The 14,832-nt window shown below is 38.2% G+C and overlaps 1 protein-coding gene across 1 annotated transcript in view; it reads left to right on the forward strand.

The window, feature by feature from the left end:
• Positions 1–219: 219 nt before the first annotated feature.
• Positions 220–14,832, forward strand: part of timeless (timeless circadian clock) — a 43,372-nt gene continuing 28,759 nt past the window's right edge. Inside the window, exons 1-11 of the mRNA XM_056252426.1 lie at positions 220–361; positions 503–656; positions 763–877; positions 2,906–2,968; positions 3,052–3,153; positions 4,725–4,880; positions 6,707–6,840; positions 7,068–7,155; positions 7,274–7,450; positions 7,535–7,752; positions 13,912–14,015. Coding sequence (XP_056108401.1) covers positions 265–361; positions 503–656; positions 763–877; positions 2,906–2,968; positions 3,052–3,153; positions 4,725–4,880; positions 6,707–6,840; positions 7,068–7,155; positions 7,274–7,450; positions 7,535–7,752; positions 13,912–14,015 — 1,408 coding nt within the window. The 5' untranslated portion in view covers positions 220–264. The remainder of the gene's footprint in view (positions 362–502; positions 657–762; positions 878–2,905; positions 2,969–3,051; positions 3,154–4,724; positions 4,881–6,706; positions 6,841–7,067; positions 7,156–7,273; positions 7,451–7,534; positions 7,753–13,911; positions 14,016–14,832) is intronic.

Below are 14,832 nucleotides of genomic sequence, written 5' to 3' on the forward strand. Positions count from 1 at the left end.
AAAAAATCACCATTTTCACCATATTTGTTGTATAAAATTTATAATATAAAAAAATCCCTCAGTACAAACCTTGAGAATATGCATAGGAATAAAAGTTTGGTGCAAGTTCTGCTGAAGTGGAGATTTCTGACTCTGTTTGAGAAAACAGCCTTTAAAGATATGTATTGTAATTGAAATCTACATAAACAAATGGACACTGAATTTTTAAATCAGTCTCTTCTTTGCAGATTTGGACCCAGTTACTCTCTCGGATAGAACTGCTGTATGGACTTGTTCATGATGAACTGTGAGTTATTGGCCACGTGCAGTGCGCTGGGCTTTCTGGAGGAGGACGTTTACCACAAAGAAGCAGACTGCCTTGGTAACGCTCAAACCTTTAAACCAAACTACTTTACAGAAGGAATATCAGGAGAACGTTTGATGCATTTTGTCTTCTCTGTTACATGTATTTTGAATTTAATGACGAAAAATGATCTTGAGACGGTTTATTTGTTGATTTTAGAGAGCGTAAAGGATCTGATTCGTTACCTGAGACACGAGGACGACACGAGGGACATCAGACAGCAGCTGGGAGCTGGACAGATCCTTCAGAACGACCTCTTACCCATCATCACCCAGCACACGCAGGACAAACCGCTGTTTGATGCCTGTATTAGGTGTTTGAGCTCATTCTTTTTTTAATGTCTGCAATGACAAATGATTCAAATAATAAAGTATCCAATGACAAAAATAAGAGACCTGACTGATTCAAATCATTCTCAGGCTAATGGTGAACCTGACCCAGCCAGCGCTGCTCTGCTTTGGAAAAGTTCCCGATGATCCGGCCTTCCGACATCACTTCCTGCAAGTGACATCATACCTTCAGGCCTATAAAGAGGTATAACACACAACAAAGCCTGAAGGCTTGACCAGTGTTTCCCATATATTGATTTATTTGTGGCGGCCCGCCACAATATCAGCATTGACGGCCACAAATAGATTTCAGTGCTTCCTATTCATTAACTAGTCTGTGGCGGGCCGAAAATATATTTAAACTTCTCATAATAACATCAAATGTCTTTAATGTCGTGTTTTGCGCCATTGCTGTCAAACAAACTAAAATTGTTTTCATTATCAAAAGACCGTCTGTTTGCGCGATTAGCACGTGATCATCAGCTCTGCGGGTTCGAACGCAGTTACGCATTATTTTTACATTTGCATAGTTGACGATTGACATAGTTGAGCATTTCACTACATTTGTAATGAGACGCATTTAAAAAAAAAAAAAAAAAACACGACTCCAGTTTCCATCAAAATAAAACGGGTTTATCTCTTGCTTGTATAGAAATTAGGACAAAACTAATTATGAAAGTTTTATTTATTTTTCAGTGAATTATTTTTTACAATATATGGCTGTTACTGTCATAGGAAGAATATTATAACATCATTATTCGTAGCAGTATTATGTAGTTAATGTAGACTGAGACAATATCACATCTAAAAAGAGTAATAGTTAATGGATTAAAGTTTTTAAGGTATTAAAGTTATCATTAAAGGGATAGTTCACCCAAAAATTAAAATGATGTCATTAATGACTCGCCCTCATGTCGTCCCAAGCCCGTCAGACCTCCGTTCATCTTCAGGACACAGTTTAAGATATTTTAGATTTAGTCCGAGAGCTTTCTGTCCCTCCATTGTAAATGTGTGTACGGTATACTGTCCTTGTCCAGAAAGGAAATAAAGACATCATCAAAGTAGTCCATGTGACATCAGTGGGTTAGCTAGAGTGTGTTGAAGCATCGAAAATACATTTTGGTCCAAAAATAACAAAAACTACGACTTTATTCAGCATTGTATTGTCTTCCGGTTCTGTTGTGGATGTTTTCTGGGTGAACTAAGTTATTAAAGTTCAGGTACAAGTCAATGACTTTTTCTTTCATCAATTTGCATGCTGAATATGGGTTGAAGCTCTTCATTTTATCTTTAAAAGTGCACCAGATTTATTAATTTAACTTTAAAATGTACACATTATTTTACCGCCTGGAGAGACCGAGGTCCACCCACCACAGTTTCACAAACTCCTGTGGGAAACACTGCTGACGCCTTCTGGATATTTGTGGTTCTGATTTTTACTTGCATTTTCATTGGCCCCACTGCATAAAATAAAAAATGAAAGATTTGTTTTCTTCATTTTTGACATATGTTAACTGCTGCTTCCAATGCGCAACAAACGTTTTCTTTAGACCTCATAATTAGAAGCTGCCTCATTACGGTCTTATTGCTGCACTCGTTACCAGTTTGATTAAAGCAGCAGTAATCACAACATGCGAAAGATACGTAAGAGAAACCTAAACGCATGTAATCTTCACAATTCTCAATACCAATTCATTATCATTGCTAAAATTAAGTTTCAGCCTAAGTAAAAAGTTCTCAAGCAATCTCTGAAGACAAATGAACTGTCATTAATACAAGAACAAAGAAACAAATGACACCGGTGGCTTTATGAAAACAATGCACTGTGTGGGCACATGCATTCACACGGGTAAATATAAGAATCCTATAAAAATCGAATGAATGTGGTGCAGTGGCACTATGACCGTGACTCTCAATAGCCACATTAGTTATATCCATTATTTTCAACAATGTTATCTCATATTTCACTTCTCAAGTCTATTTATAAATGCATTCTATCTACACATTCTATCTATCTTTAACCATAATAAAAAAATTATACTTTTTTAATATAAAAGTAAACCACCATGGCACTTAAAGAGTGAGTCATTGATTCAATTCAGTCAAATGATTCATTCAAATCAGCTGATTCATTCAGGTATGATTTGCAAAGGCCGCCTCTGCATCATGCAGTCCTTATTGTCCAACCCTGAATATTGATAAAAATTATTAAAGTAATCTTCTCTGTTTAAAGGCATTTGCGGATGAGAAGATCTTTACCGTGCTGAGTGAAACGCTCTACAACCTTCTTCAGCTGGTGAGGCTCGAATCTATGTTCACATGCGAGACGGTGTGATTGGGTGGAAATATTATTCTTAATTCCTCATGTTTTTCTCTGAGGACTGGGAGCAAAGAGCCGAAGAAGATAACTTACTGATTGAGAGAGTTTTGCTGCTGGTCAGAAATGTGTTGCACGTCCCTGCAGACCCATATGAGGAAAAGGTGAGAGTTTGTAGACTTAAACATGCTCACAGAAATCTCGTATATGATATACCACACATCCTTGATTTTCATTGACCTAGTAATCAAAATAAAATTCAAACAACTTGACCTTGATATTTACATACATAAAAGGTTACTCTACAATACAAACATGCTGCAAGTTAAAAAAAAAAATTATTTGCTTATTTAAAGGTGCTATATGTATTTTTTAGCGGCCTCTATCGGTGATGTTTCAGATTGCAACCAATTTTTACAAGAGCGCTCGTGCCCGAACACAAGAGCGAGCACTCATGGTACACGGCCACACCAAGACTTTCAACACACCTGAGAAAGCATCACAAAACATGCTGGAAACTCATGTAAACTCCCACTGCAATGTTACAATAATAGGCTACTTTTATCAGCTTGACGTTGAACTAATGCTCCATGCTCGTACCATGATAACGTTACATTGACTGCATTTAGCCGACATGTGGTGTTATCTAGCATAAGGCATTTCACTAACTATTCGTGTATCTTTCACAACCAGCAATGTCAACATAGGTGAATGTATAATATTATAACGAAAACGGTTAGTGAACTAGACTAGAACTAGAATTTCAGTGTAACAGATCGTAGGAAGTAACATTACTGCACTGAACGTGTCTGGAAATGTGTAGTGGGATGAGTGACAGTAGACAGTAGATCTAGTACATAAAATAAAAGTTACATCCTAAAGCACCTACTTTTTGTTATCCTGGAAAAAGTCTTTTGTATTCATTTCATGTCTCATGTATGTTGTAGTTTACCTTGCCATTTCATTACAGTTTACCATTATTTATTTCAGCATATCTGAAAACTCGTAATTTATCACAATAAAAATAGCGGAGGTCTCCATAATTCAAACGCTCTGCCGATGTTGATCCGTGTTTTCGTCCTAAGTCGATCCGATTGACGTTTGGCCTGACGAGCTTCAGCAGATACATTTTTGTTTTGTTTTGTATATTTCTGTGGAGTTTGTGTTGGAGTGTGTGTTGTGCTGGAGGCAGGTCATGTTTGGTGTTATCAGACTCCATGTCGTGAGCTGCAGTGCCGTCGCATAGACTATATAAAAGGAGAGAGGCTCGGGAGCGCGCATGCACGTCACATCCGATGGATTTCGCGGTAAATCCGACCCGGAGACTTCACATAGAAATAGGAATACTGGCCTTCAGAGGTAATAGCAAAACCCGACAAGTGGATCATTGTGATGTGTGATTACAACCCCTTCACACACAGGCAATAAAAAAGGATTCATTTTAGAAGAAAAGTTACATATAGCACCTTTATTTAATAACTTTATAAAAAAAATCTAATAATTTTAGCCATTGTAGTTTTACTGTTGTCTTGTAAAACAAAATTATTATTATTAGGGGCCAAGCACATAGGCATCTGTTATTAGCCACCCCATCTTTCTCTCAACATTTTCCCAAGTTTGGCAGTTCTGCTGCTGAAGATAAACTCAGAGAAACAGCTTGGGTCCTTCACACCGTTTGCCTTTGGCAATGTTGTGTTTTTTATGTGTTGGATGATTTGCGTGCGTTTATGTGCAGAATGTGGATGATGATGCCAGTGTTCACGATAAACTGCTGTGGGCCGTTCACATGAGCGGACTGGATGATCTGCTGAAGTTTCTGGCCTGTGCTCAGAGTGAACAGCAGTGGAGCTTCCACATCCTGGAAATCATCTCTCTCATGTTCAGAGATCAGGTGACTTGATGTTTCACATAAGGCTGATTGGTTTGCGTGTAAAGGATCTTTAAAGGAATAGTTCACCCAACAATTAAAATTCTATCATCAACTAATGCCCTCAAGTTTATAACCTGATAGATTTCTTCTTCAGAACACAATCTTGGCTATGTTGGTTCATGCAATGCAAGGGAATGGTTATCAGATCTTTGAAGTTTTAAAAAGCACATAAAGGCAGAAGTAATCCATGTGGATTATTTCTGAAGCGATCTGATCGTAGCTACTTTTCCTTTATTTTTTTCTTTTCTTTTTTTTTTTTTTAGGATTTGAATTGATTGTCTGTTATTACTCAACCTTGTAGATCAAGGTTTGGTAACCGTTCACTTGCATTTATTGGATGAACAGCTGAAATATTTTGCTTGTGGAAGTCAGTTCGTCATCTGAAGAGTTTGGTTCCAAAACGCAATAAATCCATTTAGATTAATTTGAGTAAAAATGTGTTTTCTTTACCACAGGGTATCCGCGGGGTCTTGAAAAGTATTAAAAGGTGATAAATCAATTTTGGGAAAATTAAGACCCTTAAAAAGTATTAAAAAGTCTTATCACGGCTTTATAAAGTCTTACATTTTGAAAGTATTTTTTCTGAATTAGCTGTCCAACAGTTTGAGTCCCAAAAACATCGTAAAAGTGTGTGAATTTAGTCATTTGTATTAAAAAAACTTTGCTTTGATTTACTATCCCAGCCTATTTGATTTTTTTTTTTTATCAGAGTGGTCTATAGTCTTTATCACAAACTAAAACTGTTAAGTTAAAAGTATCACTGATGTAAATGGTTACAGCTTGAAGTGGCGGTGAGGTATTAAAAAATATTGAGAAGGTCTTGAAAAGGTATTAAAATTAACTTCAAGATTCCTGCATATACCCGGTACCAAGACAGTGGAAAGATGAAAACCACTATTTTCTGTTTCAAACTTTCACATAGCATTTGTAGGTCATAATAACAAACAAAAAAAATTTAAATCCTGGTTTTGATTTTCAAAGATTTATTATAAAAACGGATTATTTTTCCCCCCAAAATGCAATAAATCAATTTTTTTATTCAAAATGCAATTAATCCATTGAATCAATATAAAGTTGTTTTTTTTTCATATTGAAACTGTTAAAAATACACAACAACGTAAGTTTTAGTATAATATTTTTATTAAGAACTGTAAAGAAGATTGAAAACATTTTTCCTCCTCCCGAGTGCCTCATCTTCTTAATCTTCTCACGTAAATGACTCGATTTCGATGCCTTACGTTTCTCACCCACCGCAGAAACAACCACAGGTTCATCAATGCCGTCCAAATTATTCATTTTTTTATTTGTTTATCGAAAAGTACAAAATAGATAAGAAAAACTAGGAAGCCGGGTGTATTTAAGGCGCTGCCGTTACTGTTTACATTGCGTGGAATGGTGCGTTGTGATTGGTTGAGAGCGGATATATCGCATTCTGCAGAGAAGGGAGACTGGCGTTTGTCGCGGTTTCGAAAGAAAGGGAGAAAACATGACAGAATAACACGGCGGATATCGCATTTTATTTAAAATTAAACATTGACTTTTCAATACCAACCAGATACAATACTGATTTTTGTAGTAACTTTTTTTTTTTTTTTTTATGCCGTTTATCGCGTTTTGGAACCAAACTCTTCATCTGTTGGCGTGAGAGAATTAGCATTTTTGGGTGAACTATTTCTTTTTGATTGCAAGTTCAATAAACACCTTGGAGTTTTACACTAAAATGCTCAGGAAACATGGATCTTTTCATCTCACGTATTTGATGTATGTTTTTGACATGACTCCTGCAGACTCCTGAGCTTTTGGTGAATGCAGGACAGATGCGTTCTGCCCAGGAGAAACAAAAAGACATGCAGGAGCTGGAGTTATTGAGACAGAAAGAACTAGCTGAAAAACGCAGCCGTACGCTACTGAGAGGCACCAGGTGAGAGAATGTGATCATATTAGCTATGGGTCAGGATGCTTGACGAATTATTCATGTGTCATTGGTATTTTTTAAGCTGTTTTTAGCAGCAGTGCTTGAGCTGTATGATGATACGAGGGTGTATTATTAATTTAGTCAAGTTTGAAAGTAGGTTTATGTGAAGATATGATCTAGTGCAAATATATATACTAAGCAAATACAACAATCATTTATTCTCTTCTCTTAAGACACTCTCGTTTCCGTGGCTCGTATGTCATTGAAGGACTGAAGTCAGTTGGGGAGAAAGATGTGATTTTTCACCAAGGACTTCACAATGTAAGTGTCACTTTAAAACGATTACACAAGTTAGAATTTCGTATTTCAGTGGACTTTTTGTTTAAGTTCTTGTAAATATCTCTCTTTTATTAACACGAATGTTTTTTGATGTCTTAAGTATAAGAACTATTCTCATGACGTGGGTAAGCCCGTGAGACGTGTACCCAAGCGCAAACAGATGGCTCAAGATTCAGAGAGCCAACGACGCTCGGCGTTAAATGTACGTCTCTTCCTGCGCGAGTTCTGCATCGACTTCTTGGAGAACTGCTATAATCGGCTCATGTACCTTGTGAAGGTGAATGACGACATCCGCATCACTGAAACTCAAACTCTCTCTCTCTCTGAGTTTTTCCTATCATGCGTCTTGTTTTGTGAGCAGGAGGGCTTGATCCGGGAACGGGCCCAGCAGCACGATGAGACGTACTATCTGTGGGCGTTAACCTTCTTCATGGCCTTCAACCGGGGTCAGAACTTCAGACCGGATGTGGTGTCTGAGACCATGTCCATCCGCACCTTTCATTTCATTGAGAAGAACATCACCAACTACTATGAGATGATACTCACTGACAAGAGTGATGCCACATCCTGGTCTCGCAGGTTGGTCTTGTAGTTTTACTCATGGTTAGGGGTAGAGATAGCCTGGATGCCAGCCGAACTTAGCCTCGCACACAACGTTTGAGGTCGGGAAGTTCGGTCTGGACTTGATCCGTTGTGGAGCAACTATGCTCGAACCAAAGCTGTTCGGACCAATCAAATGGTCAGGGTGGGGCTTTATACGATGATGGACAGATGATCAACAGTAACGTAATCCATGTCAAGTCAAGTCATCTTCATTTATATAGCGCTTTTAACAATGAAGATTGTTTCAAAGCAGCTTTACAGAGATAAAATACAATTTACGGTAACAGAGATTGTTTTGGCTTTATAGCGGTTTTGAATAATGTTATTTCGGCTAAAGTTGGTTTTGATTGATTCACTTCCAGCAAAATGATCATTTGTTATTACATTAGGGGCCACTAAGACGACGGCGTTCTCTCTAAACAGACTTTAAACGCGAACCTGTGGCCTGATGGCGTTCACATGCGCATTAAAAATTGATTCTATAGTTATATTTGTTTGAATATGTGTGCGCAGGTTTGTAATTTCCCTACAAACCATGCCTAAACAAACTACTTGTCTTGTCTATAAATTTGATACAGAATTTTATTTTATCATGTCACCAAAGAGCACTTGGGATGAACTCGATAGGGCTGCAGCTGCAGCTATCGATTCTTTTTTGTAATCGATTAATCTAGCACTTAATCAATCGATTAATCGAGTAATCGGATAAAACATTTTTTGTGTTTTAAAACAACCAAAACAATGCATAACGAAAATGATGTGGCTGTAAAATGATCAAGCATTTGGCTTTTATTTATAAAAAAAAAAACCCACAAAAACCTGGTATTTATTCCAACTCCAACATTTGGCTCCAAAACTAAGCCAACTTATTGCAATTTTTACCCATTTAGTATAAGTGCCAACAATGTTCTATGCTCAATTACTTTGGTAGCCGATTAAAATGTCTTCCCCAAAAGTACGAGTGGATTTGGAGAAGCAGGCTGGGCTACAAATACAGTATGGGATTAAAATCAGCGAACATCAATGTATCATAGGCTTATGGTGTTCACATCGAACGCAAATTGAATTATTTGCGCGAGTAGATTACATACAAAGTCAATGCAAAGACGCGAATAGACGCATCATTCGCGCCGAGCGTCGCGACTGACGCGAATTGGGCTACGCGTTTGCGTGAACGTCTTCCGCGCAAGTTGAAAAATTTTAACTCGAGCGAGTGTTCGAGCGTCTAACTAGACGCGATAGATGCGTATTTGACGCTCTATCTGCGTTCGGTGTGATTACTATTATTTTACCTTGTTTCAGCGACGCTTGGTGAAACAGCATGGAGTGGATGTTTTCGGTTCAGATGCTGAATCATTGAAATCGTACGGTTGTGGTATGCCAGGTCTACTTTGCAGTAGACACATTGCACCTTGTTCTCTTCCTTTTTAAGTATGTAATCATCCCAAACTTTAGACATTCTCTGCCGTTTATGGACATCTTTACTCTCCGCCATCGCGCCAACTAAATTCAAAATGTATCACGCGCTATAGTATAAATCCCTGCGCGTATAGTGCGCGTCATAGGAATTTAACGAGGCTTCGAGGCAAAAAAAGGAATTTTTGTAATCGAGTTAATCGAGTAACTCGATGAATCGTTTCAGCCCTAGAACTCGTTTACAACAAAGAGTGGAGAACTGAGATGTGTAGATTCATCCATCGCGTCTTTCATAGAAGATGTACAGCGCATTCATTTTAAAAGAGGAACAGAGAACCGCGATCAAGGCATTTGCCGATCCAATCGATTTTCTTTCCTGGTTCGGTTGAAACACGGCCCATAATCACAGCCCAATGGAGCAGATTCAGACTCACATGCTGACTAGAGTCTGAGTATGACGACGTCAGGTTATTGGTAGAGTCGTTTTTTGCTCCAAACACACGATCGATAATTGCCCCATTTTCTGTTTATTTTGCCCGATCTTTCTCTTCTGGACTTGCGCACAAACTGCATTGTAATCATTTCCCACAATGTAATTTAATTTGTGAGGAAAATTCCAAAGTCTGTAAGCAGGACATTAACACAGGCTAGAGACGGGACAAACTGAAGACGGATTCAAAGAGGAGAACAGAGATGTGCTAGCAGAGAAAATACTGTACCAGTCACAGCAAGATTAACGTGAAACGCGCTTAAACCGATTTGGCTTATTGCGATTATTAAATCGCAAAGGCTTGTCGGTCAAAGCTTGTCAGTGACGGACGGCTCTGTGATCAGTAGTAAACGCTGCTCCATCTGAAATCACTGCAAGTTTGAGTCGCTTATAACGTGCATTTGAAAAAGCAACACGCGTCAAACATCTTTCCAAACATGAAAGCATTCATAAACCTCTTGTCCAACAAAAGATAACATTTAATAAATCAAAGCGTTTCAATCTTCTGTTTATTCAGCTACAGTGATAGTATGATGCCCATAGGGATTTCCTGGAATGACGTGTGTGATCTATTTCTGCTGGGCATATTTGGCGCGTGTGTGTGTGTGTGAGAGAGACGCCCTCTGGTGTTCAGATGGAGCAGCATTTACTACCGATCACAGAGCCGTGCTGCACTGACAATCTGCACATAAAATAGTCGCAGCCTTTGCCAAATCACGCGTGGTTTCATTTCGATGAATCGTGCAGCCCCGCTCACTGTTCAAGATGCTTGAAATAATATTGAAAGAAAAATATCAATATTTGTGGTGGGGTATCCCTGTTTATAAGCGCAGTGCTTTGTGTATAGCTGTAAAAAAGAGGAATCGCTGCTGTTCCATAGTCATCTTCATTTATATAGCGCTTTTAACAATGGATTGTTTCAAAGCAGCTTTACAGAGATAAACATATAATTTAAGGTAACAGATTGTTTTGGCGTTATAATGCGCCATAAGCGCCACCTACTGTCGGAGAGTAAATTTGCATTTTCATTCAGTACATCTGTTGTTTTTGTTTTGTGCAGGTGTGTCTTATGTAGCATAATTGCACATATCTAAAATCAGACCACTGTTTTTACTTTAAATCTTAAAATTGTGCAATCTAATTTAAATCAAAAACAACTGCTCATGCTTCATGTTTAAAGCTGCTTTTTTGGATCATGATTAAATGTAGTGGTTCCCTCTAATTTCAAATGGATACTGATATGTTTTGTTTCAGGCCGGTTTGGCCTGTTATAGAGCGAATAAATTTGCTTAAACAAAGAAAAAAAAGGCAACTGGTATCGGAATTGGCCAATTTGCTTATAATAAAATTGGAATCAGCAATGAAAAATCATGAATGGTAAATCCCTAGTTAGGGTTGGGGCAATATGGCAAAAATATCAAATCACAATTTTTTTCAGGTAGGATCAAAATCCAGTCTTATCAATTGTTTTTTTCATGTTGGTTTTTAAGACTAAATCACTGAGCAGTACAGCCAAACTAATGTCACTATTTTAAAAATATAAAGCTCCTAGAAGGTAACCCAACCCTAACCTGGACGCAACAATCAGGATTTGCCCAGGCTATACGATGTCAGCGTGAATGATGCTTGGGACAGTTGACTGAAATGTCCCCTTTATCCCGGTCGGTCATGTAATCGCTTAATAAGTGTTTCAACAGAGGAAAGATGTCAATAAAACAGCTTGTAGGTTATACAATGTCACTTAACCTTACATTTACCTCAAACAAGCGATTCAATGTCCATAAACTCATTACTTAGCTAGAAAAAAAACTAGAGAAGAGGATTTTGCTAAATACTATATGCACTGTATTGCAAATTCATTATATTTTTACTTAACCTGTTAGTGATGTCTTCATTATTTAATGTATGTTCTGTCATGAAAACAAGTTATTACTAGGGATGGCCCGATACCGATACTGGCATCGGGGATCGGGCCGATACTGTCCTCATATACTCGTACTCGTACTCATAAAAATTCACCGATACCACGTAGCTACATTTTGCAAAACGAAACTGGCCGCCGCGAGTGCTTTGTCGAGGTGAACTGAGGCATAGGAAAGTATAATGTCGGCGGTTTGGGCTCATTTCAAGATAAGGGATGATGACAACAGCAAGGCAGACTGTAAGTTATGTTCAGCTAAGGTGTCGAGAGGAGGGAAAGAAAGTAGGCTACATCGTTTAACACCAGCAATCTAATTAAACATCTGAAGACGCATCATAGATCTGATGGCCGAGCGCGGGCGCGGGCGGTAATGCACTCACTCTGTGTTTGCGGGTTACGGGAGAATAAAACGATTCGCGGGACTCCCGCAAACTAGAAATATCTATAAATAAAACATAAAAACTAAAAGATTTTTATTCATCTCTTGCAGAAAAGCAACAAGAACAACTACAACAAAATAGAAACGATTTACAGGCCAGAGTTTCTATTCATAACATGGTTACAGCGTTGAGCGATGTAGCCAATCACAGACATATGTGTTTATTTCTTGAACGGAATGGCCAATCAGAAGCATTTAAGATAGACTCCCCTCACCGCTCAAACCGGACTTTTTTGTTCAGTGCTGAATTCTGTATGCTGGCAAATCCTCTAATTATAACAAACAAATTGTGGATATTATGAAAGATTCATTGTGCAGTCAGCTTCATTGATAATAACAGAGTTGTGTGAGATCGCGAGGAACTGTCAGCTTTTTAGGATTTAAGGGAGCGCACTTTGCGCGCATTCAGTCATGCCAGACCATGCACGCAGTAGCCTGCTTGCTTTTATGTTAAATTAACAGTGGTTTGTGTGTTAATACATTTATTATTTTACAAATTTTTATTTATTTTTAGACTTGTTAAAACAAGCAGAGAAGAAAATAAAAACAGTCTTCTAACCTGTGTTCTAAAATAGTCGTCTTCTTTTCTGGGAGCCTATTACTTTTGCGGTAGAAATATCGGTATCGGTACTCGGTATCGGCAAGTACACAAATGTAAATACTCGTACTCGTATCGGTTTGAAAAAAAAATGGTATCGGGCCATCCCTAGTTATTACCATTTATTGTCATTTTAAATGTTTACATTTCAGTAGAATCAGTTCTGTTATTAAAAAGTTGATATAAATTAAAAAATGGAAATCTTTAAAAAGGCCAAAGAAGGGGTGAGCGACATGACCAAAGTCTTATTATTGATCAGTAGCATTCAAGTAGGAAAATGAATAAATGCAAAAAAATAAACTGGCAGGGATATAAAATGCATGCAAATAATAAACTTTCACGTTGACACGTGAGTGTAAGAGCGATAGCGGTAATAATCAAAAAGAATAATTATCAAAAAACAGCCATTGAACGACAACTGATTAAATGTGTACTGTAGCATGCTAACAACAACCTCTGTAAAGGCAGTTTGTGGAGACTGTTTTTTAAGTGTTCAACAATAGGAAACTACTTTGTAATTAAAAAGTTATTATTGTTATTAAAAAGTATCTCTTTGTTATTTCCCTGTTTCCTGATATGTACAGTCATTTCCACGTGAAGAAACTAAGGGTGTTTTCAAACCTGTCTTGTTTGGAGAATTTGTTTCGGAAACTGTCGCATTTTCTTTCTTTGGTGAAAAGCGATCTATTATATTTGAACACAATCACACACAGATCCGCACCAAAAAATCAGTCCGAGATCCCCCGAATGAGTTGGTCTCGGGCCGCTTGAAAAGAAGAGAGCGGTTCGCTTGCGGTGAGAAAAAGCAATCCGACCCAACCAACCAGGCTGTGAAAGCAGAGTGTTTCTTTTGCTAACGCCTCTCAAAATGAATCGTGGGTTAACCCTAGAGCCAAGAGTGAAATGCTGAAATTTGGTCAGACAAACATATTTCAGAGCAACCATCCAAAACACATACAAATATTTTAGTTCACAAGGTGTTTAGCGAGCATCTCAGAGATTAATCGTTCGATTTAATCCTGACAGATGACCTCAATGAGTCGAATCCCAGAACATACAGTCTATGGCACGTGACTTAAAATGTTGCCTTGTGAAAGCTGAGCCAAGAAGAAATGGCAACGTTTGGAACAAAGCAAAGTCTTAAAACTCCCTGAATCTTGTGTTGAACTATAAGAACCGACATCTGCATATTTGAACGACTAAAAAAGTTCATATTACTTAGTTAAGTGAAGTCCTCTTAATATGAATGGGTGATCTTCTCCTCTCACCAGGATGCATTTGGCTCTGAAGGCGTATCAGGAACTGCTGCTGACAGTGAATGAAATGGATCGCTCAAAGGATGAAAACATCCGACACAGTTCTAGTGTCATCAAGAGTATGTTTTTTTTTTTTTCTCTGCTTATTTTAAATTGGATTAGATAACTGCCACTGTTAAAGGGATAGTTCACTTTGAAATTAATTTTTGATATGTTTTAGCTTACCTCAAGGGCATCCACGATGTAGGTGTCTTTGTTTCCGCAGTAGTTTCAATTTTGATATTTTTAGGTCAAACCGTTCTTGTCTGTCAGTCATATAATGCAGGTCTATGGTCACCACCTCAAAGAGCATGCACAGAGAAGTCCAAATTAAACATGATTTAATGACTCGTAAATGTAAGTACACATTGATGGCCTAAGACACGAAACGAGCGGTTTGTGTGAGAAAACCAACAGTATTTATATCGTTTTACCTCTTGTAAACACAGCCACGTCCAAGTGATCTGAGGGCGCCGGCGCTTCGGTCTTTTCCGGAAAGTGCCGGAAGTGAAACCTTGCGCGTGTACGTCACTCATTGTTTACACAGAACAGAGATTGTAGGTAAGACGGCTAATTAAAATGGTACTAATTTGCGCTTATCCGGGATGTTTAAACCGTCGTAAAAGAAAACAATTCCAAAAAAATAAAAAATAAAACAGTTGTATGAGTGACGTACAGGCGCGAGAGATCACTTCCGGTGCTTTCCAGAAAAGGCCGAAGCGCCGGCGCCCTCAGATCACTTGGACGTGGCTGTGTTTACAAGAGGTAAAAACGATATAAATGCTGTTCGTTTTCTCACACAAACCGCTCGTTTCGTGTCTTAGGCCATCAATGTGTACTTACATTTACGAGTCATTAAATCATGTTTAATTTGGACTTCTCTGTGCATGCTCTTTG

This window comes from Rhinichthys klamathensis, unplaced genomic scaffold, assembly GCF_029890125.1.
Source record: "Rhinichthys klamathensis goyatoka isolate OS25496 unplaced genomic scaffold, OSU_Roscu_1.1 h1tg000095l_1, whole genome shotgun sequence".
NCBI lineage: Eukaryota > Metazoa > Chordata > Actinopteri > Cypriniformes > Leuciscidae > Rhinichthys > Rhinichthys klamathensis.